General features: G+C 39.8%; 3 protein-coding genes across 4 annotated transcripts in view; 2 read left to right on the forward strand and 1 right to left on the reverse strand.

The window, feature by feature from the left end:
- The window catches only part of galnt18a (UDP-N-acetyl-alpha-D-galactosamine:polypeptide N-acetylgalactosaminyltransferase 18a), a 166,337-nt gene extending 163,515 nt beyond the window's left edge, over nucleotides 1–2,822 (forward strand). For both annotated transcript variants that reach the window (XM_024264210.2, XM_024264211.2), the window contains exon 11: nucleotides 1,029–2,822. In XM_024264210.2, the coding sequence (XP_024119978.1) occupies nucleotides 1,029–1,175 (147 nt within the window). In that variant the 3' untranslated portion in view covers nucleotides 1,176–2,822. The remainder of the gene's footprint in view (nucleotides 1–1,028) is intronic.
- Nucleotides 2,823–16,315: 13,493 nt separating this feature from the next.
- zgc:162634 (uncharacterized protein LOC555881 homolog) lies at nucleotides 16,316–17,864 on the forward strand. The gene is made up of 2 exons (XM_024264209.2): nucleotides 16,316–16,601; nucleotides 17,265–17,864. Exons 1-2 carry the CDS (start codon nucleotides 16,399–16,401, stop codon nucleotides 17,398–17,400), a joined length of 339 nt encoding a protein of 112 aa, XP_024119977.1. The 5' UTR covers nucleotides 16,316–16,398; the 3' UTR covers nucleotides 17,401–17,864.
- A 21-nt stretch (nucleotides 17,865–17,885) lies between these two features.
- Nucleotides 17,886–23,182, reverse strand: LOC112141143 (eukaryotic translation initiation factor 5B). The gene is made up of 3 exons (XM_024264208.2): nucleotides 22,013–23,182; nucleotides 18,980–19,976; nucleotides 17,886–18,307 (listed from the first exon to the last, which is right to left on the reverse strand). Exons 2-3 carry the CDS (start codon nucleotides 19,970–19,972, stop codon nucleotides 18,173–18,175), a joined length of 1,128 nt encoding a protein of 375 aa, XP_024119976.1. The 5' UTR covers nucleotides 19,973–19,976; nucleotides 22,013–23,182; the 3' UTR covers nucleotides 17,886–18,172.
- Nucleotides 23,183–26,055: the final 2,873 nt, after the last annotated feature.

Below are 26,055 nucleotides of genomic sequence, written 5' to 3' on the forward strand. Positions count from 1 at the left end.
CTAAAACTACATTTTGAAAACTTTAAAATCGTAACTTTTTAACATAATTATGAACTAGATATATAGTATTACCTGCAATAATGCTAGTGTGAATGCTGTAAGCTGAATTTGGCCGCTGAAGATGCTAAAAATGATAGCTAAACTCCTCAACAGCCTAAAAAACTTAAAAAAGCCAAAATTAGCCCAAACATCTAGCATGTAGCTAAAATATTAGCTAAAGTCCAAAACAGCCTAAAAAATCTTAGAAAATGCCTAAATGTTCCATAAAGCTAGCAGAATGACAATTTTTAAAACTTTTAAACTTCAACATAATTATGAATAATAAAAATGCAGGAATATTATTTATCTATTTAACTAATTATTTATGTTTAGATTTTGACATGTCAGATAGACCTAACTGATCAAAATGATAGTAAAAGGTTTAATCTACTGACAGAGTGGTTCACCATCAGTGACATTATCTTATCATTAACATGTAGATAAAAAGGTGGATTCTACAGTTAGAAACACTTGCTTTTATTTACAAGTAAAAGAAGAAAATTGATGAACGAACAAAAAATGTCAAATTAGTAAAAAAAAATCTCACGTTTCTTGCATTTAAATTGAAGTAAATTTGTTGCAGCTGAATTACCTGATAAAAACAGAATGTGTTTTATTTTGAAAGGAACTTGTATATGCTGCTGTCACAATAAAAATAAGTCAATTTGTTATATATAGAAAAATCAGTTTTAGAGAACATCTCAGAGCTATATTTTATAAAAGACTGACTAAATGACCACAAATGTAAATAAAATGTATGTTTCTAACTTTGAGGTAAGACTGTGCGGCTCTCGTTTCGGTCCATAAGAACTGGGACCAAATGGCTCTTTTAGGGCAGACCCCTGGTTTGGTGGAAAGCCTTTTTTGTATTGGACGTCTCCTCCTCAGGTATCACTGACTCATGACTCCCTCATCTGCAGAGCATTGAGGCTGCAGGGCTTTGGGTTGAACATCTGTCACTCATCATCCCCGTTTCTGTCTCTCTACAGGACGGCTCCATCCAGAACCTCGAGTCTCAGCGCTGTTTGGAGATGGTCCAGAGCAGACAGTCAGAGTTCACCTTCCAGCTGGCCATTCAGGACTGCACGGGCCAGAGATGGACCATCACCAACATCCTGACTGTGCTTCCACAGTGAACTTCAGGAGAAATGGAAAGAGAGACGTCAGTGAAGCTGGACCTATTCTTAGCTCCAACCTGCCCATAAAGTAGGAGCTTCCGACGCACCATCAGTGAGTTAATGAGCGTTTTATGCCGCTGACCTGAGACGCAGATAGAGCAGACGCTCCTAAATTTCCTTGACTGCAATCAAAGTGAGGAATGTGACGAGTTCCTGTGAAATCACAGGAGCAGGCTGCTTCCTGCTCAACGCGCCGCTGATGGATCCTGCTGCTTCCGTCAGGGTCTGAGCTCCTGCAGTCTCATCCATAATCACCATCATAAGCTCAGCATGCATGGTGATTCAGACGCCAGGCGAACGGCTGAGCTCATTACACAAATCCAATGATGGCGGCAGGTTACGTGTCGGGCCCGGGAGCTGCCCGCTTCCACAGCGTTACAGGAAGAAGACTGACAGACCGGCTTGATTTAAAGAGACACCGTCAGGAACTTTGTGCCTCACAAGCTTCAGCCGGTGCTTTGGAATAAACTACATTTAAAGGAGAGGCGGCGGTCAGAGACGGAGCGGGTGATCCATCCAGCAAAGCAGGTTTTAAAACCCCCGTTATCTGCTCTGACACCTGGGTAATGCTGTTAGAGGATGAAGAACACCTCCACAACTAATTTCATTGAAAGAGCATCAGTTTGCAAAAACCTGCAGCACAGCCAGGTCTGAGTTTAGCTGGATGCTGAGGCCAGGACTTCCCAAAGGAACCAGGCGGATCTGGGCCTTTAAAGAAATCCCTACGCTGGCAGACGAGGAGCTCAGACCTCCAGAAATGAAAGATGCTGATCAAATGTGTTCATGAACACCTGAAAGGAAGAAGGCAGTAGATTCTGCTCAGTTCATGTTGACGTTTAGCTCCTTCCTTCATGTTTGATGAATATCAGCATCATTACACAGAAAAATGACCCATCATAGATGCCTCCAATCAGCTTCTGTGAGATGTGTCTGACGTAGTTTGGACTCAAACTGGAAGCACCACGCTCAGTCGTGGCTTCAAGCATCAGAAATGTAGAAACTTTAACTACAGAAAGTAAAAAGACCTTTGTTTCAAGAAGAATTGACTTACCGTATTTTCGGCACCATAGGGCGCACCGTGTGAATCGCATATTTCAGACTGAGAAATATTAGAGAAAGCTGGTTCGCTGTGGCGACCCCTGAAGGGAAGAAGAGGGCGCACCGTGTTTTATATAAGGCGCAAAAAAGGAACAGAAGCAAAACAATGAGTTAAATTTAACTTTATTCCACAATTCAACAAACCACTCTTTGATCAATCTTCTCCAACAAAACATGTTTGGTGTTTGAATTAAACATGCCAGTTCTCATTGCCGGGCAGTTGTTCAGCAATGATGCCGAAGGCTTTAACGAAAACTTGGCAAACAGTAGAGCTGCCACGATTAGTCGACTAATCAATGATTAATCGACTATTAAAATAGTCGACGACTAATTTAATAGTCGATTAGTCGTATGGAGTCAAAGTATAGTTAAATTGAAAGTCATAATGGCATTCTGCTAGTTTTTTTAGGCTATTTTGGAGTTTGGCTAATATTTCAGCTACATGCTAACTGTTTTGACTAATATAGGCTTTTTTTTATTTTTTAGGCTAATTTGGAGTTTAGCTAATGTCTTAAATGCATCCTAACTATTTTGGCTAATACAGGCTTTTCAGTTGTTTAGGCTAATTTGTTGTTTAGCTAATATTTCAGTTGCATTCTAGCTGTTTTGGCTAATTTAGCCTAATATTTTAGATGCCTATTACATTCAGCGTTTTCAACTATCAACTTCAGCGTTTTTACTGATCAGCTTCAGCATCTTCAACGGTCAAATTCACCTTACAGCATTCACACTAGCATTATCACAGGTAATGCTATATTTCTAGTTTTTAGTTAGCTTAAAGATAATGATGCATTACATCCACTTTGTGAATGACCCGATTAGTCGACTATTAAAATAATCCTTTGACACCAGTAAACAGTTATAGCAAATTTTTAGCCAATGCGTCGACAATCCCTTCACTTATGGAGGCATAACTCGCCTCCCAGTAAAAGTTTGTGCGCCGTCTGTCATCCATCACATCCAACAACAAAGTGAAAGTGAAGCGTTCTGTTTCGCTTTTCCTCCGGTGGCACCAGGAACCTTTGTTTTAGGGCGTGAAGGGAACCTCGTGGAGCGTGATCAAACACTTCGCTTAATCCAAGTGACTCGTACAAGAAACATACTGGACAAACACGAGCGTAAAGTTTGGCTGGATCTCTGCGCGGTGCGCGGCACACTGCCGTGCAGACTTTAGGGACCGCTCAAAATCAGACGTGTTCTATATTGTAGTTTCACCTGCGGAGGAAAACTCAATTTCAGCACATGCATCAGTAACATGATCATCTCCTGAACGCTGTCAGACGAATCATCCGTGTCTTCAGGACTGCGCGTGTAATGACGCAGGCCGGGTAAAGCTGATCTTTATGTGTTCGTTGCACTAATGTGAGTTTCTGCAGTAACTTGAGATGTGGTAAACTTTACCGCCATCCACATTGTTTTAGAAGAGCACCTGTGACCCTCAAATGTGCACAGCGTGACCATCCGAGCGCTCGCCGCTCCTGTGGCAGCGAGAAATGATTTGACAGTCAATCAAGTGGAGAGTTTGCAACGCTGCACTTAAAAATGTTTGTACAGATTTTGGAACTCGGTACACACAAAAGCTACACCAGATTTTAGGCGCTGATTTTTAATAAAACAGTTTAGGCTTTTAAGTGCGCCTCATAGTGCGAAAAATACAGTATTTTCTAATTTGCAAGAAAAAACAATCTTATCAAGAAAAAGCATCTTAGTGACTAGAATTTTTTTCTTGGTAAAAAGATTTTTCTACATCATTGGCAGAATTTTTGCTTTTTTTTTAAAAAAAAAATATGACAAATAAGGATAAATGTTGATTTATTTCTGAAGGGCCTGTTTTTGCAGTTGGCAACAGAACGAAATTCCAGAGAAACATTTCAATTCATGAGCTGTAAACTGAAGGACCTTCCTTTAGCTTCTCTCTCACAGTCAAAGCCTTTGCCTGATGGTTTCCTCTCAAACTGGTCCCACAGCTGAACGATTCCCAGTTTAGTTCCTGACAGAAAATGTGAGAAATGTTTGCAGCCGGAAGCTAAACTGAAGCTGTCAAAGTCAAAAGTTGGCATCCTGGAAGTGAAGCTTTCTCTCCTGCAAACTCCAGGATGATGGTAGGGTCAGCTTCTCTGCAGCAGTGCGGGAAGCCTTTAGAGCGCAGCGTTACTGGAGTCCACACTGCTGCCAGCGCAGCTTTGAACTTAACCTTTAACCTCCCTGGACCACAAAGGTTTCAAGACATCAGATTTTAGAAAACAAACAGATTTTCCCCTGAAGTCTGTTCCTGATTTACACGAGAAAATATGAAACTGCCTTCAGCTGAGCTGTTTGTTGTTGAGCTTTAGGGGAACCAACCCTTTCTTGTCTGGTGACCTCTATAAATATGGCTTTAAAAATGCTATCTGGTTGCCAAATTTTGACAAAAATAAAATAAACTTGTTCAGTTCTTTAAAATATTGTCAAAAGCCGTCTGTGTGCTGCCCCCTACAGGTTGAAATGAGGTACTACAGCTGAATTTTGTGATTGGTCAAACCATTCAAGTTTCACGTCATGATCTGCAGCTCCAGTAATGATAACCGCACTGTTCCCCAAGAACTCTGACTGGATTTTCAAATTTCGGTTGTGGGTGGAGTCAACCTCCAACTTCCCTGTTTGGTTACCCTTTACGTGGTCAATCACTAGCAAAAAAGAGTCTTTCCCTCTGAAAATAATGAAGGTGAATAACATAACAGGATATTTAAAGGCTGGAAAACGCTAAAACAATCAGACTAAATCCAGTAAAAAAGGAAACCTGCAAAAACTCTAAGTTTATGTATGTTTACCTCCCTAATTAAATGAATAATGAATAATTTAACACAGAAATGATATAGTAAAACTGGACTTTACTTACAGTCGTTTTTCTAAAAACACGTTATTTTAGCTTTAGTGTAAAACTTCATTTTCCCTCAGATTTGTGTTTTCTGATAAGTTTAAATACTTTTTCTGACATTCTCAGAACTTATCCTTCAGAATCTACTGAAGTTACAATAAATCAAAGAACACAAACACTAGAACCAATAAGCATCCATGAATTCTTTTTCTAAACATTAAATCTGCCAACAGTTTTATTTATTTGTTTGTTTGCTCCTGTTTGTAAGCTGGTTGAGCCAGATTGAGAAGATTCCTAATCCATGGAAAACTATTTTAGCTTTTATCCAATCACTTATGTGTTCATTGCAGGTGACAAACAGCTGTGTTGGTTACTAGTGTGGCCAGAAAAATGTCAGATACATTTAATGATACATTTATGTCAAAGTCCACGCTTGCAATGAACGTTCCACAGGTACAGCTCTGCCTCCATGAGCGCTCCTGTAGTCCTACCCGCTCGTGGAGACATTCCTGTCTGAATTCATGTTAAAATAAACCAAAAAAAATGGAAACCTGCGTGTGATTGGCCACTTTTCTATTGGCCCCGCCCCTTTACCATTGCTAGGACCATAACTGGATCTGTGTATCATTCGTTTTTCAAAGTAATATAAACAAATAAAATAAAAATAAAAATGTTATATAATTTTCTAAACAATATTAGAGAAACAGATAAATTATTTGTGCTACAAATAAATCGAAAATGGAACGAACACACAAAGAACTTTAAAATGAAATATTTTAAGATTTCTGACTCAAAAATACTTCCGCTCCACCCATAATGAACGTTTAAATTCATTCTCTAAGAGTTCTTCTTTTTTGTGTTTTCCCCACCTTGTGATTGAATACTTTTCTTTGAAAATGAATTTAAACTTTCATTTTGCGTTTGCTTCATTTTCTATTTTCTAAAAATGGGAACATCTAAAATAATTCATTTTACTACCACGTTCTTGAAGGTGCGGCCGGTGTGTAAGCACCTTGTCCTGCGCCCGCGGAACATTCCCTGCGTGCGTTGAGTTTAATAGATGCTCGTGGGCAGAAATTTAACGCCATAGAAATTGCTGCTGGAATTTATATGATGATGATTCTTGTTCAAACTCCTGAGAACGAACCAGATTTCAGAACATTTCTGCCTGAATACATGTGTGAGACCTCTCAGAGGTCAGTATAGCTGAAATATTAGGTCAAATACATAAAAAGTGTGTTCAAAAATGTTTTTTTCCTCCAACTTGCAGTAGAATTTCTCTCAAGACTCTGAGAAAAAGAAAACTTCAACGTTCACCACACAGAGTGCAGCTCCCGTCCCTGCTCCTCTCACAGCTCCCCTCCCGGAGGAGTTTGGAGTTTTGGGGTTTCATTTGTGCATATGTGATGGAACGGCATCAGGCTTCAGAAAGTGGTTTGCTGTTTTGTCACCTAATCCCTCACCTGTGAGGGTGTGATGCTGATTGTATATTGGTCTCTTTGTCTTCTTCACATTTTCAGCCCTCCAAAAGTTACACCCCATCCTCGTTTACTGACTCAGTTCCTCACATGTTCCCCGGCCGTCTGCAGGAATCCTCCGATCACGGTTGAGAAGTGGGAGTGTTCATTTCCAGCCCCTCGGCGGTGTAACTGGTGGAGGTCTGGAGCTGTGCGCCGTTTCTTCTGCCGGCTACTGTGTAGCAGCTCAAACCAAACCATGGCGTTTACCTCGACTTCCTTTCACGGCTCAGGCTTGTAGATCCTGAAACTTTGAAGAGTATCTCAATTTTTGGGAAGAAGTTACTTTATCTCGTGAAGAAAATGTCCAAGCTATTTTGTTAGTGTACTTAAACCACATATTTATAAGTAATGGAAATAAAATCCGAAGATGTCAAAACTGTTTTTGTGAGATTTCCTTTTGTTGTGTTCATAGAACGTTTAGTAAAAATCTTTAGCCGGAGAGGTGAGAACGCTCCTTTCATGAACTATTACATGTTTTTCTACACTTAAATAAAGCATAAACATGAAAGAAATGGAGTAGTATACAATATTAACATGAGCTGATGAACTTGAAAGAAAAAAAATCAAAGAACATTCAGAAATAAACTATTGAATAACTTCTTGAAATTTAAATAACCTTAAATAGGGAACACTTTAAAAAAAACTTGTTGAACACTTTCAGCACAGTGTTCACATCGGTCTGTTGCCTCCAATACTAATCATGTACCAACAGTTGGAAGAGTCTTGGTGTGAAATTTGGTGACTGTCTTTTTCTTTCACAGCTTTATTCCGGTATATAAAACACATCAAATTCCAGCCGAGCACAAACCACAGTTATTAATTTCATGATCCATTTCAGATGGTAGGTACTTCCATGACTCAAATGGGAATCCTATCAAATCAGAGTCCCTGATTGGTCAAAGTTCAAGCTGGTTTGATTTTTAATGCATGTTAAATTTGGACTGCCTGAAAACAGTTTTAAAAACTTGCACAGCAACGGGTGAATGCAAAAGTTTTGAACGCAGAAACCCAAAACACGTGTTTACTTTTTTATGGAAGTGGTTACAAGAAGACGTCTGCCGAAGGCGATGTGAACGAAGCAAAAAAGCGAGGAAGAAAACTACAATATAAGCTTACAAGTTTGATCATTTGACAAAACTGCCGAGTTAATGAGGTAGAAGTCAAACTGACCAAAGGGTTTCAAGCAAACCCTTAAAAATTGGGACAAAAACAGCTAAAAATTATTGAAGGCATGCAAAATGATAAATTCCCCAACTCGTTGCTTTTTGACGTGCTGGCTGGTCATAAAATCAAGGGTCTGCAAACCTTTGGGACGCGGTTTTGGATGCAGTACCAGACACAGACTGGACCTTGGGACATGGCTGGTACCAATACCCAAACACGGTACTGAACACAGTACCAGATCTGAACCGGTACTGAGTGAGGATAGTTGTACGCTCTGGGTCCTGGTACTGGACCGGTTCTGGTTCGCATCCTGGAGGGGACCTGTTGGAATGGATGGAACAGGTGAAATGATGGAAGAGCTTGAAGAAGCTTAAAAACCTACGCTGATAAAAATGTAGTTTTTGGTGTTTTTAACATTGTGGCATTTCAATAGGGAAAGAACTCAAAAGTGGAATTAAGATATTTAGATTTTTTTCAGGACAAAGAAAAATGAGTTTTGAAAAGATTACATTTGTGACGTAGGAAAAACGCTGAGTCAAAACTCCATTCTGATTCATCCACTAGAAGACAAATAGATCCATGAGCGTCTTTGTTTTCCTCGTCTGAGCTGGAATCTGGATCAGAACTGTGTGACTTAATGGCTACAATTTTACTAACATTTTTTATCTTTCCTACACTCTCTCCTGCTATATGCTAGTGGGAGAGAGTGTTGCTAAAAGTGTCGCTAATGTTAGCTTGGGCTAACATTAGCGACACTTTATTCCACTATATGCTAGCAGGAGAGAGTGAAAACAAATAGGCTGATGGGAAATTAGTTAGGATAACTTCCACACCAATGTTCCCACCTCAACCTAGAGGTGAATTTTTAATGAGCTCCTGCTGCTCTGCAGAGACTGTGTCAGAGAAAACAATACGATTTTTGGTTTTGGCAAAAAAAAAAAAAATATTCAAAATCAAAAGACTCCTAGGAATGATTTTACAATAGATATAAATATAGTTGGAGTGAGACTTTAAAACCTATAAAATATGTAAAGACGTTTTTTCAGTCTACAGCAACAGAACTCTTTTAAATTCAAACCTGTGTGAAGACGTCCTCCCAAAACGTGTCTGACCTAAAAGTGCTGATGGTGACCCGGTGGGATCTTGTTCTTGGTGTCACACCTGCACAGGTGAGGATGACCTCCTCTGCATCAGATCGCCACAGAGACAAATTCCATCATCTTATCAGAACTGGTGAGCTAAAATAATCTGTTACCTGCAGGGGAAACAGCAGAACACGATCTGGAACACCTGAGTGTTCCTGTACCTGCAGTGATTCCCCGTTAGCCTCCCAGGTGCAGGATGTTAGAATGAAACGTCTCTGCACAACGTCTGCATCATGACACTAACACAAAATGACACTTTGTGCATGCAGCTGTCACCAGTCCCAGAAATACTGCTTTTTATTCTCCCCTTGACTGTTCCGAGCCAGCATTTGCATGCACACACACATGCACGTAACTCATGTCAGCGATGGGAGAACGGAATGAAAGAGGGTGTTAAGGATGATTTATGTTTCCCAACACAAGAGCCCGGTGTTGGAGGCACGGCCGTTTGTGTAATGGATTTACAGCGATCTGGTTATGAAAGGGTTTTATTATGTTTAAGAGGAGAACGCATCCATGCAGACACAATCAGATGGCTCTGAGAAGGAACATACATCCTCTGTGACCTCCAGATGTGTTTGTATCGTCGGCTCTATTTAACACAGTAAAATCAAGTTAATAAAAGCTCAGACGATAGCAACCTGCAGCATTTATCTATTCTTTAGCAAAAAATAAAAGTAAATCCAACACATTCAGAAGGAGTTTCATCAAAAAAAAGGGCTGGATTCTGCCCAGCAACTGGATCATTCATTACCGACTAACAAGAGGTTTCCGTTCCTCATAAAACCTCTTCAAACTTTGAGGTTTCCTGAAGAACTTTATGGGATTTCTATCTAATAATGCACCAACCTGCTGTCATTAACCTCTCACCACTCTCACTTTATGCACATCTTCACAAAACACACATTTTGACAGCTTTGTACTTGAAATGCTCCATTAGTGTTTTCATCATTATTAATAGTATTTTTAAGTGACTCTTCACACATAATTTTCTAAATCCGTGCAGCCAGGTAAGGCAGAGCCTCAGCTTCACAATATAACTTAAAAATGCATGAATTACATAAAATGAATATACTTTATAAAATTAAAAATCAAATGTTATATTTTTTACACGTCTCTTCTATGATTACCTTTTTCTGTGTGTTACGCCCCATTTAGTGTCTGAATACAGACCAAATGTAATCTCCAGGACTCAACCCAAAGCGAATAAGTGGACTCGATCCAAACCAACGGACTTTCCCAGTCTGGATGCACCCTCACATCTCACAGAGACACAAACCAGGCAAAGATCCAGTTTGTTGTTCATCTCACCGACCAATCGCTTCTCAAAGTTGATATAAAAATCTTTGCTAAATTCCTAACCAGATGGATTAAACTGAAATGTGGAGACAGAATCTGAACGTTTCACTAAACCGAGTCCAAGCATAGAACTGAGGGATGACAGCAGAGACAGAAACTGGACTCCGGTTTGGTTTGGATTTCCTGGTTGTGAGGAGCTCTGAGTTCACCTTAAGTTCCTCTGTGTACTTTCTGTGATCAAAGCACTAAAGCCAAACTAAATCTAGGTCACTCCCCAAAGAAGACCTCAATGGAATAAAAAGGATTTTTAAGCAAGAGGAATAAAAGTTTTTTTGTGTGTTTATTAACGAGAAAGTTTTTGTGTTCCTACAATGAAGGATGAATTTCTTTTTCATGCACTTATACAGGAAAAATCCTATTTTACTTTCTGAGCAAACCCCTGAAAGAAGCTCTTCCAGTCTGAGTGGATGGTTGTGAAGGTGTAAAGGCTCAGAACATTTTTTTAACTCTTGTGGGAGTACTGAAGCCCAAAAGACAGAATAATAACCCTCGCCGCGGCAGTTTGTCCTCTGTAGTGCAGATGCTCTGAGGGCAGAAGTGCGGCCCTCTGCAACCTCTGAGGACGCTGTAATTATCACCTCCGGGCAACCGTCTCTCGTTAGGCAGCTGAAAAATATACTGGACTTTCTTCTATCCATCCCACTCATTTTCACTCCCTTCCTGCCCCCTCCCTTAAGAAGAAGCTGCTTCTTCACTGAGGAGGAATCTGGATGACTGTTATGAAGCTGAAGGTCTGCTTTCATCCTTTTTTCAGGGAATCACCATAAACACTTCACTTTGTAAACCGTGACACACAACCGAGTTGTGAGTCTGCTCCAGGATGAGGTCCACGCCGATGATTAAAGCTTTGGAGGGAGCGTTAACGACGCGGCTCAACCTCTCCTCACGCCTCATTGGCTCAGCCTTCTGCTCGGAAACCACTGAGACCTAATTGAATGGTGCACTTCGTTAACACTGTTGCCAGGTGACCGTGGAGGAGTAATTGAAGACCTGTCCATCAGTCAGGTGCATTAGCTGTTGCTCTGGTGTCTTTACTGGAAGTCAGAGAGCAGAGGAGGAGGAAGAAGAAGCAAAATTATTCTGTACTTTCTCCCAGAAAAACAATTTCCCACATTCTCGAAATACACATGGAAATGTTCCAGTGTTTCACTGACACTTCTCGACTCCACAAGTACCACAGAGAGGAAATCAAATCAGCTGTCAGAGTTAATTCTGCCTCCATCACAAACTAAATCCACGGTCAGACTCTCCTTCTCAGGTAAATAAATACCTGATTATCGGCCTTGTTTGCAGTGGTAGCCCCGCCTCCTCGAGGTTTTCTTATTGTTTCACCAAGACTTCAATTCCTCATGAAAAATAGAGTAACTCTCTCTAAGTAACAGCATCCCGGTGTGGTGAAGTCAGTTCTGATTGACCCATCAGTTGGACGCGCTGTTGTGTTGCTGTTAGGCTGTTATTAGTCCAATTAAAGTCACGTTATTTGCCCCTTGACCTCTGACCAATCAAATCATCGCACAAACAAAAACAAAAATTCCCATCAGGGCTGTTCTCTGGCTGGACTAGGGGCCCTGTGGTGGTTCTGTTGGCCCCGGTCTGGGTGACTGGGGTTTGGTTCCTAATCTACTATCCCATGTGGGTGTCTGGGGGCCCTGACTATCACTGCTGCCTTCCATTCAGTGAGATCTTGTTTTGAGGTGACCAGGGGCTCCCCTCTCTTTCCATTCTATCAACCACCACAGTAGAACACAAACACTCACCTGAGCACTAATAAATGTGCGACGGAAGCCCATGTTTTCACGTGTTTGCTTGTATACACAGTATAACAGTAAATGCTTTATCACTTTCCTCACTTTGTGACGTCACAATGTGAGGATCATAAACCGTTTGGACAAGGTCTGACCTCCAGCTTCAACGAAATGAAGCCGATTCAGTCGCCGGGTTCTCATAATTTAAATGGCGCCGCCATTTGGAGCCAGACGACAGCGAATGGTCCGAATTGGTCAGAGTCACAACTCTATCGCAACTACTGTCACCAATCCTGAGTAAGCTTCTATGGAGTCCAAACATCTTCCACTGAAAGCAGCTCGGGAGAATTTCTCAGTCAAATGTTGGCTGTCCAGAGAGTATACAGTCTGTAAAGAGGACCTGTTTGTTTTTGTGGGTTAGGACTTGGAAGAGGCTGGTTCTCAGAGCGCAGGCTTAGACGAATGCTCAGATGCCTGAATAGATCAAAATATCACTTTGAGGTTGTTTTATGTGAGGAATGAACATTATATTACACTTAAAAGCTCAAAGTTATGTTGCATGATATAAGCCCTTTAGAGTCAACATCTATGTATGTATATATATATATGTATATACTTTTTTGGTTTGAGAAAGTAAGTCCAATCTATTTTCTGTTGTTTTCATTCACTTAGTAATTACTTGGAACATTTCATTTAAAACCAAACTAATTTGGTAAATTGGTTTTCCTAATCAATTGAAGTTAGACTGAATTGAACTTGATGGAAATTGAGCAGAAAGTGTGTTTGGACTGTGACACCAGCCCTGCAGAGCAGAAATAAAACCAATGTGTGAGGTTCTAATGCTGATGTTCACATCTGAAATCAAATGGAAGAGTTTATGTTGAAATATGAGTTCTTGATGAAGTCTGTAAATTTCTGATTTTTACCATCACATCATTTTTAATGACTGTTTTTTTATCACAGCTTTCATTTTAATGCTGTAATCTTCAGTTTTAATCATGTCTCACTGAAGGGGGTGGGCGTGTCTGGGGGCGGGGTTGCTCAGGACACTAATCAAAACGATCTGCGTTTAATTTGCACGCCAGACAGAATTACAGAGAGCAAATCCTTACTGAGCTATTTGTCTATTTAACCATTTATTGTCTTTCCTTGTTGCACTTCCTGGTTGGCGTGCTGGTCCCACCTCAGGCTTTATTCTGTCAAACAGTCAGTTATAATGTGTTCAGTGTGAATGTTGGTGACGGGTTTACTGTCATTGAAGGAAAACTGACAAAAATAACTCTGCACTCAAAAGCAAAAAGTTCTTATTATCTCATTTTTATTTTTAAATGTATTAAAAGTTTGCTGCACCAATCCAAGTTTTTAAGAACTTGCAGTTTAATAGTAGTTGTCTATTTTAATTTTAACAACTTTAACCCTTTAACTACCCAAAAAAAAAACACACACAAAAAAGTATTTTTTCTGCTGCTTATTGCCTCGGTACGGAGGCCCTAAAGGGACATCAAAGCTTTTTTTTTTTTAATTGAAGTAAAACGCTTTTTTTCTAAAAATACTTTGGAGCTCTGTAAAAAAATTAAGTAATAAAAACAAGTTCTAGTTACTAACCAAAACTTGTTTTTCTACAAATTAAAGTAGTAAGAGAAATCTGGTTAGCTACTGGTGCACACCAGATAGTAACTTTTTTTTTTTTTTAATTGGCTTAAAAAAATTCTGATTACTAATTTATATGCACCAGATACTAACCAGAGTTCTTTTTTGTTATTATTTTTTCAATTTTTGTAAAATTAATTTCTTTTTCTTCAATTTCCATTTAGGGGCTCTGTACCTTGGGGAGTAACAAAAACAGAGTAACATAACATAAAAATATGTTTTCTAAATATTCTCCACCGTTTAGTTGAGCAAACAGTTATCATCAATGTTTGACCAGACTGAACCAGGTCACAAAAATAAACAAAATACTCCAACTAAATTCTTGTGTTTATATTGAGCAACATGTGATCCATGATCAAAATAAACTTTCTCTATTACAACTCTATGAACTTGAAAGTTAAAACAGGACGAAGAAAAAGTATAAAAAAGAAGATCTAATGATGGCCTGGACTCTATACATGTAAGTGACTCAGCTTAACCTCATAGTTTGTTTTAGGAGGAACATATGGATGAAACGATGGTGACTCAGTGGAAGTCTGTGACAGCAGCTCCGAGTGTTGAATCTGCCATAACATCTATATCAGCTCCAAACTTTGGTCCCTGAGGAGTTTGATGTAAAGGTGAGGCGCTCTGAAAAGGTCAGCAGACGTGTGGGCGTCATGAGGGATGAATCAGGATAAAAGATGCTGGTTGTTCTGCAGCATCAGGCCGTCTGCTCTGCTGCCAACGCCACTGAAGGGATTAACCGCCGCTGTCTGTCTGTCTGTCTGAGAGGTCCCAAACTCGTGAGCTGCAAGCCTCATGGATGAAACCAAGAAAGTGTGTCCAGTTCAAGTAATGTGCTGATCAGAGCCAGAAATCTCAAAGTGGTTAGTTAACAGCTCTGGCAGAGAAACACTGACTTTACTGCCAAATTTAAGCTGCCGGTTGATACGGGAGCTCTGCAGTCTCCAGAGAGGCCTTCACTGTTTTTATGAAGATGGGAAAACTGCAGCCCATCAATCAGAGAGAACATCAATAACTTACACAACAAGAAAAAATGGACAAAACTCTTCACAGCATCTTGACAGACGAACACGGTGGTGGTGGTTTATGATGGGGACTTTTCTTTTGTAGAAAACTAATCAAATTTAAATGACAAGAATATGACTCCGGATACAGCAGATGATCTGTACAGAGAAAAGATCTCCTGCAAAGATTCTTTGAAGAAGACTGTCAGATTTTCAGAGGAAATGAGAGACGTCAGAGTTTTTTTAAGCTGCTATCAATGCTAAGGGGAAAAAAAACATTTTTAAAGAGGTCTTGCTATCAAAGGAACATTTTTAAAGTATTTTTTTTCTAGAAATTGATTACTTCAAATCAGAAACAACAAAATCTGGAGTCTGATGTTTTCCGTGTAGAGAAAATCATTATTTTCACTGTTTTGTGTCACTTTGTTGCATGTAGTTTGTCAGATCTCAGACTATAAGACATGGGAAACAGCCGTTTCTGTTGTGCAACTAAGAATGTCTTAGCAGGACTGCCCTCTACTGACAGTGTGATATATTACAGACTCTCTTGGCAAGCTCGGGCCTTTGCCAAGAGAGTCTCAGAACAGCAACTCCCGCCATATGGATTAATAAACGCATTCAGCTCCTGCTGGTAGCAGACTAACAACATTTAATATTGCAAAGCTTTAACCTGCTGGGAAATCATGTTCACAACATCTGAGGGAGGTCTGACCGTGTAAAACAAACAGAAACTGCTGTTGAAGTCTTGAAGCTTTAAAGTATGAAAAAATTCTAACCCTCATCAACATCAGACACAGCACTCTTCATTACTAGTCCCCAATCTGGAGAAACTGTTATTATTCAGTTTATAATTTTATAAATGTAATATGTTTATTTGTATTTTACATTTTCTGTGTGTCTCATGTCTGTAAAGTATGTAATACAATTTCTATTCAAATCAAATCAAATCAAATCAAACTTTATTTATAAAAGCGCCTTTCATACTCTCAGCAACTCAAAGCGCTTCACATTTAAAAATAAAACATACACAATAAAATTATATTATTCTATTCTATTCTATTTTATTATATTCTGTTCTATTCTATTGACCTCAAACAATGCTACTACATTAGTTGTATTATTATTTTACAAGTTCAATGTTTGGATTAATTGTTTGTTTCTTCTTTTTCTTGAGTAAAAAACTATGATTTTTATAACACAAATCCTACAAATGGCTAAACTAACTGTAAAAATGTTTTTTTTTAACGTTTATTAAATAAATAGTTACATTTTAATTCTATTTTTTCATGCACTGTGGCTACATCTTAAATATATATTAAGTCTAGGGACTAACTATGAAAAACGAAGCCATACTGCCATCTTGTGGTCACATTTATAAACCCTAGAAGTGTGATCGGTATTTTATTTTGTCTAAAACAGATACGCTTGTCTGATACACGTCTCATATAAAAATCTGAAACCAACATTTCTTATGTTTTTTTTACTCTTTTTTTTAATTAAAACATTGCTTTTCAGCGGAACCTTTTTACTAACATCCACCGGAAGGGGACCTTAATTCGGTCACACAAAAACCGGATGTTCCTGTCTAATAGTTCTTGTGGTTGTGTTTGTGTCAGTTGGGCCCTGCTAGGTCATGTTTAAAGATGTTTTAGTCCGGTTTGCTTTGGGAACGGCTCGTGTTTACCGTCACGTGAGCCGCTCGCCGTGGCAGCAGACACCGGCGGCCTCCAGGGTGACCGTGAGAAGCTTCACGGCGGTGAAGGACGAAGTGCCGCCGCCGTTCGACTCCTCCCTGCTGGAAATTCTCGTGTGTCCTCTGTCCAAGAAGCCGCTGAGGTAATCACAGACACTGTCAAATCCACAAAAACATGAATCTTCGTAAAGGTTTTAAGAACAGACGTCTTAGAAGTATCCTAGATTTTGCGTTTACATGTATTGTTTGTCCTCTCGACTTGCCGTAGGCTTGTGGTGCTTCTGGGAATTGAAGTAAAATTTGCACTTTTTTTGTTAAAGCTCAATTTCTACAGTAGATTTATGTATTTGGAAAAGGGAGGAGTTGAATTTTTTTAAATGATTTTTGAAATATTTTTTTATTTAACCAATTAAATATCCTAATTAAAGTAAACACTTGAGGCATTGTTAATTTAACATATTTTGTGTATCCTGTTAGTTAGATAGCATGAATGCTTTCTAGTTAACTAATTGATTTTAACATTTATTTTACATCAGTGGGTTCAAAGACCTTAATTCTAACTGTTTTTTTAAACCTGCGCCTAAATAAACCTTAAGAAATGCAAAACTATGATGTCTTCCATGTTTAATACATCAGTGAAAAATAATGTGAGAGGTTAGACTTATTTCTGAAGCTATTTTTCTGTTTTCTGTTGCTTTGAAGACATCAGGAATCAGTTGTGAAGTATTTTTTTTCTCAATCTCCCATCGTGTCACATGAACTTTTAAGGCTTCATGTAGCGTGTTTGTCTCTTCCACCTTTTCCAGGTACAATCCTGACACCAACGAGCTGATCAACGAGGAGCTCGGCATCGCCTACCCCATCATCGATGGCATCCCCAATATGATCCCCCAAGACGCCAGGCTCATAGGGAAAGACGAGCCACAGACCCCAGCTCAGTGACACAAAGGATTCCCGCGTTTCCCGTGCTGATCGGTAGCCAGCGTACTTGTAGAAGAGCTCTCAGGATGCTCTCCCTGTCGGTGCTGGTGGGTCTGGTCCCCATCGTGTCGCTCTTTGGTCTGTTCTACTCTGCAGCCGTGGACGAGAACTTCCCTCAGGGCTGCACCAGCAGCAGCAGTCTGTGCTTCTACAGCCTGCTGCTGCCAGTCACCATCCCTGTGTACGTCTTCTTCCACCTCTGGAGCTGGATGGGGATCAAGCTCTTCAGGCACAACTAGACCCTCTGACCTGGCTGCATGTGTGTTCCATGGAAATGTATTTTTACTGGATTTTTTTTGTTCTTTTCTCAGTTTGGGGTGAACTCAGATAAAGCACTTCTGCATATTTACAGACTTTGCCCAAAAATTCTTCCAAACCAAGTTTAAATAAATGTTTTAATGTCAATAAATGTGTGTTACATAACAGCTGTTTTTGTTTGAATATTTATTCATATTATATTAATGTATTATTTAATGTATAAAAAAGTCAGCAGTACCAAGCAGAGAATTTGATATTGAAAATGCTAAACGAACAGCGAGAAATGGATTCAGCAAACCGGCTCTAACATCTACTCTAACCACAAGAGAAAGTGCAACAATCTACAGGAAGAAACATATTTCTGAACAACTTTGATGCAGGAGAACAGGAACTGACGCTGGGAGAGCTCAGAGAACAAACATCTGAGCTGCTCCGCTGGACCTGCTGGAGACGACACAGAAGCTGGCTGCTTTCCTCAGCGGTGCCTATGGCTCTTGACGGCTCTGCCCTGAGAGAGTTTCATGAGCGGAGACTCGGGTCGGGGAGACAGCCTCTCCCCTTTTGTCTTGAAAAAGAAGGGTTTGTTTAATTTCATCTGGACAGCTCTGACCTGAAAACAAAAAGTCATTGTGTTACTGAACTCCAAACAAACGGTTAAAAAAACTAAAGCCAGAGGCTGTAGTCAGTGGAGGCTGAGGCAGAGCGGTTTCCTCTGATGCTCCTCCGGGTTTGGCAGGTGTGAAAGCTCACCTGAACCAGGGTCTCCACTTGAGAGTGAACTTAAGTGCATAAATGAGTTTTTGTCTTACAAGAAACTAAAAATGTTAGCTGAAAACTTAAGAAAAAAGAATCTCTGTGGAGCACAAGTTCTGCCTTGCAGATATTGCACTGGACACTTTTTTATGTTATTTTGTTATGTTTCGTACACTTTAAAGCTCCGTTGGCGTGTTATGGTCCCTGAGCCTTCATAGAACATCCTGTGACATCGTTAGCACTACAGCGCTAATTTAGTTTTGAGATAAAATCATTTTTTGAAAAACTAAAGAAATGACTAATCGACTATTAAATTAGTCGTCGACTATTTCAATAGTCGTTTAGTTGTTGACTTATCGACTGATCGTGGCAGCTCTAGACCAGACCACACTTATGTAGAAGATCTGATAGCTCTGTGGAGGACCAGACATCTCTATGAACTCTTAACAAACAAGTTCTAAAGAGGAGATAGAAAAATCCCAGGAAAGAACCACCAGGAGGTGCCATGAGAGTAAAGATGTGCTCTCACCTGGATCATCTCTCTCCTGCTGCTGCAGCCGGGATGGTCCTCCTCACTGGAGAACGAGAGATCGGTCTGGAAACGGGGGCTTGGGCTGGACTGACCATCTTTGGTGGAGGAACCAGAGGCCTTCATGGTCAGACAGAGGGTTGTCCTCGCCCTCACCCTCTGCGGCAGACTCAAATCCAGAGGTTTCAGGCCGTTTAAGTCTTCAGCCGCTCGGCTTCTCTGGCAGAAGCTGAAGAAGGAGCAGAGTTCAGAGGTGAAGAAGTTCTCCGTCTGCGTGGAGGACTCTGCCAAAGACTGGCGCTGGCCTGAGGAGGAGCTCATCCCAAAAGGCTCGTCCAGGTGTGGTTGGACGGCTTTGGGCTCGGACTCCTTCGGGTCTTCACGGCGGTTGTTGTTGAACTCCAGAGGAGACGCGGTGACGGCTCTGTCGCTAGCCTCGCTGCTGGAAAGCTCCTGGGGGGACGTCCTGAAGGTCTTCTGGGTGATGAACAGATCCTGGCTGTTGATGTCCTCACTGGGACACTGAGAGTCGGTGTCCTGCACTGGACCGCTCCGAGAGCTTCTCACAGCTTCTGCTTCTTTGGTTGAGGATGAGGAGAATGTGGGACGTGTCACTCGGATGTAATGCGGGAAAGAAGCAAACTGCACCTTCTTTGTTCTTCTGCTTTTCTCCATGAAGTCAAGAGTCCGACATTCTGGCCTCAACTTCTCCTCCTGCTGAGGGTTTGATGCTGCAGCCGTTTGATGCTCTTCTCTTTCTAACTTCTTCCTTTTCTTTTTCTTTTCTTTCTTCTTCTCATTCCTCTCCTTCATCGCCTCTTTGAATTTGGACCGTTTCTTTTTCCCCTGGCTGCTCTGGCCTGTTTGAACTTTTCGGCTTTTTACTGACTTCTGTTCTTTTTTGTTTTCCACATGTTCCTTCTTTATCTTTCTTTGTTGTTTTTGTGAACGCCATATCTGAGTCCAAAAGTCTGCTTCCTCAAAGTCATTCATGAGTCTGCAATGAAAAAGAAAAGGGATTGAAAAGTGATCAAAAGTGTCATTACCCTATTTTCATCACTTTATAGCACAGGGGTGTCAAACTCAAGTCCTCGAGGGCCGACGTCCTGCTGGTTTTCCAGAAATCCTGCCTTATCTGCTGCTGATTACCTGGATCAGGTGTGTTTAGCCAATAAGAAGCTTCTATGGCAGCTTGGCTGGAAAACATGTAGGACACCGGCCCTCGAGGGATGGAGATCCACACCTGTGCTTTATAGGGAAATCCATTGAATGACCAGATCAGATATTCAGATCACAACCGACTGTTACAGTGATCCCTGACTATATCTCCATCTCACTGGATGTTTTTCACTGCAATTTCTTTTTTAAACAGTGCGTTGTGTTCTGCACTCTGATTGGCTGTTGACCTTGTCTTCTGTACAGAATACGTTCAGTTTAAACAACTACATGAATCTTTGATCGTGTTTTCATTCTATAGTCCTGGACTAATATTTTCTATGAAAGTTTGAACTTTAAGAGTTTAAACAAAAGTGTGAAAACGTTCACGTCTGTGTGAGAAAAGAGTAAGAAGTGTTTAGTGAGGAGTTTCACAGCCTTAATTCATAATCCTACTCTGCAGATTTCTATGGGGTCAGATCAGGGTCAGTTTAAAGTGAATGAAAAACCACATTGAAAAAATTTTTGAACATTTTAAACTTAAATTTTAAAAAACTGTAAACTAGGGCTGCCATGATTAGTCGACTAATCGACTATTAAAATAGTTAACAACTAATTTAATAGAAGATTAGTCGTTACTTTGTATTGTATGGAGTCAAAGTGTAGCAAAGTGGAACGTTTTTAAGTCATTCTTTTAGCTTTTTGGACTATTTTGGGATTTATTAAGTTTTTTAGGTTATTTTGGAGTTTAGCAAATATTGGTCGTGTTAACAGTTGAAAAGTTACAGTATGTTAAAGATTTTGTGTTTAAGCGTCACAGACAACGCCTCAGGTGTTAAAGGGTTCATTTGATTGAAAATGACTTTAAAACAGAACTTTTTTGAGTTTGTATTTCCAAATGTGTGACCCTTGCTCTCATTTTAGAGCCAATTGCACTGATGGGTTGATGTCTCTCAGGGGATAAACACAAACTTACAGAAACGTTGTTCTAATGATAGAAAAATGCCCGTCCAAGTCAAAAAACACACATGAAAGTCGGAAAAACAACACATTTCCAACTCTACATTAATGCAGAATAACTGATGCAGAGACAGGAGGCAGAGCTGGAGGAAGCAGAGACGAAGGTTCTCTTTGGGAGCGATCAGGATGGAGAGGATTATGCTAGATGTCCTGGAGATAAATGCAGGGAAGCAGATGAGCTACCGGAAAGAGAGGAAGACCAGAGAGGAGGTTCATGGATGTAGAGGAAAAGATGAGGGTGTTTGGAGTGAAGGAGGACGATGAAGAGGAGAGGGTTAGATGAAGGTGGATGAGTCACGTCCTACAAAGATCCTTTTTCTAAATTAAGGTGTTTATTCGTACTTCAGTATTTATAGAAAACGTTACTTTTCCTGTTTTTTTCTATATATATTGAAACTGTGGTTTACAAAAGAATCTCCTAATTATCAGGTATGAACATCCTGCCTTTTTATGATGACATTAAGTCAGAAAAGAAAGTGAAGAAAACAGCCTACAGCTGTTATCTTACTATTTTTCTTCTTTTTTTCCACTTCAATCGGCATTTTAAATAAAAAACGCTTTTTATAGAGCACAAACGTCAAAATCCCATTTCGTTGAGTTTAAGTTTTTTAAGTTTTAGTTTTTTTTTCTTTTCATTGTAAATAGTAAACCGAAAACTAGGAAATTAATTAAAATCGCAAAAAAACTGACGGAGAGAAGGAAAAAAAATCGACCCTTACAGGTCTTTTTTATTGTGATTAATGTCCTTAATTTGTGATAAAGATTTAAGATAACAATATTTCATGTTAGTTCAAAGAGAAATATTGAATTATATTTCAAATATGGTAAAGAAATGTGAGTAAAAACCTTAAAAAGTACCTGAAAGGGAGCGGTGAAGCCCACTTCAAAGACGCCGCCTGAGTTTGATGTTGCCTTCACGTACACCTCGTAAAATAGAATTTTTAAGCAAAATGTTAAGAGTACACTTAAATGTGTAATATTACATTTATCGAGAGTAGCCTACTACCCAAAATATCAAATATTCAGTCAAACGACTGTTTTTTGTATGACTTTAAAGAATATGTGTTCCTTAAAAAAAAAAAAAAAAAAAAAATCAAAGTTACAAAATTAAACCTTTTGAATTTAAGTTGAAAAACTTTCAGTTTCACTTGATGTTGGCTTAAAAATTCAAAATCTATTTTGTACTGATGTATGATACAATTATATAAACCTAATAGCCTACATTGTTTAAATTATCTTATATTTGATTAACAATAAACAGTTCAAATATCGCTGAAAAACGCAAATGCAACAACATGACCGGAAGTGAAAAACATGCCTTCAAAATAAAAAAATAAAAACATAAAAAGTTGGACCTGTTTCAGCATGTTTTTCCCATCTTTCCTATAGTTTCATTCTTCACATCTACAAGTATTAAATCAATTTGATTTTGATTCACTGGTTTGCAATTTGATTTAAATTTAGTTTATTTAAAGCAATTAAACCTTGATTTATTTTTCACAAAACACTTTCCACATGATTGACAAATGGTACAAAAATTAACCTTCATCAAGAAAAGTTTGAATTCTTCCAAAGGAACCAAACAAAAGCTGATCAATTAGTATTTACCAGGAAAAAATAACAACTTTATAGTGTTAAAAACTGTTCAGTGACATCAACAAACCCCTAGAGGCCCACAAATGATTACTTTTATGCAAATATAATTGTAAAACACTATGACCATCTGAGATAATTGGACTGAGTGACTCCGCCCCCCTGGCATTCCAAACAGGAAGTACCTACTGGCTCCAAAAAGCCAAAAAGGTCCAGAGGGTATCTGGATGGCAAGAAACAAAAAAATGGCACCTGAATTTTTTTTTGTTGGTTGGAGCTGAAAGTATACTTTTTTCTGTGGGTGAGATCACACTCACTCAGTCCAGCTCTCTTGTATAGTCATTGGTTAAACCTGAACTTTAACAGCAGAGTCGTTCTGTGATTCTTTAAAAATGCTCCCATTAAGACCAATAAGAACCAATCGTAAGACACAAAGCTGCTGCTAGAACTGCCGCTTTGTTTTTTAAGATCACGTTTTGTTTTCTTTGTTTTTTGGAAAATTTGACTGTATTTGCTCTGGTTTGCTGTTTTTGTCTGAATTTATTGTATTAAACTAAAATGTAGTTATTTTTGTTTAATTTGTCCTTTTTAGGACAATAATTAGATGCTGAACTGATTTTAATCCACTTTACTGAATAAAATGTATTCATGTATTCAAATTCTCATGTTTGTCTGTAATTGTTGTTTTTCAGAGTGAAATTTGGGGCCTTTTTCAGAGGATGCTGTGAGTAAATATCTGTTTACTACCCACGCCTGCACCTTGGAAGCATAAGTGGTCGAGGGCATGGATGGAATGTGTGTCTTCTTCAGCACTCAGACTGATTAAGCTGGCTGTTATGGGAGGACGATCGATCAGATTGGTGTTTTTGTACAGTCTGAGGTCTGCTCTCATCACTGAAGTGTTGAATTACACAAAGTGACTTGCAGGTTTGCATTGTCATCGTGTTTCTCTCTCCAGTGCTGTGTCATTTCTGCAGAGCTGCTTCTACTCAAAAGTAATAATCCAAGGGTTACTAATGGAAGGATGTGATGGTGGGGCGTGTTTTGTTCATGTTAGGAGTGTAAAACTGGGTTAGGTTTGTGACTGTCACAGACTCAGAGAAACCAGGTCCCACGGATGAGTTCTTTCATTGTCAAGCATTTCTAATCTACAGGGTTTTAAGAGAGCGACTGAGGAAAGTGATCAGAATAACTTTGCATGGGCTGATGAACTCACAGCACTTCCTTTCCGACTTTATTCTGTGCTAGCAACATTTGTAGATTAAACTGTTGAGACAGATCTGATCTGAAAGCTGAACTTGCCTTTCTATAGTTTTAGTTGAACTCAGTAGATAATCCAAAAATCTCAACAACAAACGTCCACAGACGTAGTCTCTCCAGCGTGTCCTGAGTCTTCTTTGGGGCCTCCGCCCAGTGGGACATGTCCGGAACACCTCTCCAGGGAGGCGTCCAGGAGGCATCCGGACTAGATGTCCGAGCCACCTCAACTGGTTCCTCTGGATGTGGAGGAGAAGCGGCTCTACTCCAAGATCTCTCCAGGTGATCGAGCTCCTCACCCTATCTCTGAGGGAGCACCAAGTCACCCTACGAAGGAATCTCATTTCAGCCACTTATATTCAGATCATGACCCAGAGCTTGTGACCCTAAGCAAATATTGGAATGAAGATTGGTAAATCAGTAAATTGAGAGCTTTACTTTCTGGCTCAGGTCTCTCTTGACAACAAACCAGTACAACGACCGCATACTGGTGGACACCACTCAAATCCACCTGTCGATCTCAAACATGGTATTTAGCCATGGGTTACAACTACTGATTGCATGTGAGAACTAGACTAAGTTACACTTCTCTCCTCGTGTTCCAGACATTAAGTACCCACTGGTTCTGAGAAGCCAAAATCCCACAAACTTCTTCATCTATTTGTCAGAATAACTGTTCTTCCTTTGAGACATATTTTAACATGCTCTTGAAAATATTTATTTTTTCTCATATTTGTTCTGTAGTTAAAGTTATTTATGTTATAAACTGACTAATCAGATGCCTCAACAAAAGTATGCAGTCTCACGTCCAAAGCTAGAAATGTTTGACAGATTTTGTGTAATCCGCTTTCTAGGGGTGTGGACATTCAACAAGCCATCTCCTGATTGGTGAAAGTGATTATCATAGAAACAAGGACTCAGACTGACTCAGACCAGTCACTGTGTACTCTTGTCGTCTGGTTCCAACACAACAGTGACCGTATTGCAAAAAAACAGCCTCTGAAATTGCTTCATTTTGTTGGAGCCCATAGTCCCCTATATCTTAGAACAGTGGCCAGTCTCTCATTGGCGCCGGTCTCCAATTGACTCCAGGTCTAACAAGTGTTTGTTACTTTAGATGCCAATCTCTAATAGTGGCCGGGCTCCTCTAAGTTCTGCTGAACCTCACCCCTGGGTTCTGCATAGCCGTGCAGACGCTGGGTGTCTGTGGTGTTTGTGTTGTCTAGCAATAGCCAAGAAGGGCTCATTCGGTTTAGCGTTTAAACTTAGTGCGGTGGCATAAGCCAAAGAACATTCTGGTGAGGAATCTGCACCACATCTTTGGGGTGGATCCTGAACAGATGAGTGATATTGAAGAGATGGTTGTAGAAAAAGGAGAAACAATTTCCTGATGGAGGTGATTAAACCCAACACTCTGGGAACCCAGTTACCCCAAAAGGGACACAGCGGGTTCAGAAAATAGATGGATGATGAACTATTTCTAACTTATTTCTAAAACTTTTCTGATATGAAAGAAAATAGAATTTATTTTCTAAAAATAACAGTTTTTTTTTTCAGTGGACATTTGTTTCCTATTTTAATCGTTGTTATTCTTCCAGCCCATTCTGAGATAGAAACCTCCAGCTCTTCACACTCATCTGAACGTCTTCTTTCTTCCTCTTTGCCATTATCAGTAACTGAAGGCGGCTTTTTCCCAGCTGTCTTCACTGATTATGATGTTTCTACCTTTTATCACATCAGCCAGAAAACGCAGCTCTTAGTTCTGGATATTGTTTTCTCCTCAGCTCAGGAGCTCACATTGATGCTTTTCTTCAAGCTTCTCTCTTTGTCTTTTGTATACACTGCCTCCAAGTTCTTCATTTTCCCACCATTTTTTGCCCATGTCATTCTTTAGAACGCCCTTTGACACAGATTCTACATGCTTTTCTGGTCTCTGCTCAAAGGAGACAACACTACATGCTTTCTCCCTTCCCTCTTCTGTGGTACTTTTCCAGTTGTTCAGAGCTCATCTTTAGTCAACACTCTTTTTTTCTCCTGCTCTCCTCACCTCT

The sequence above is a fragment of the Oryzias melastigma genome, linkage group LG6 (assembly GCF_002922805.2).
Source record: "Oryzias melastigma strain HK-1 linkage group LG6, ASM292280v2, whole genome shotgun sequence".
NCBI lineage: Eukaryota > Metazoa > Chordata > Actinopteri > Beloniformes > Adrianichthyidae > Oryzias > Oryzias melastigma.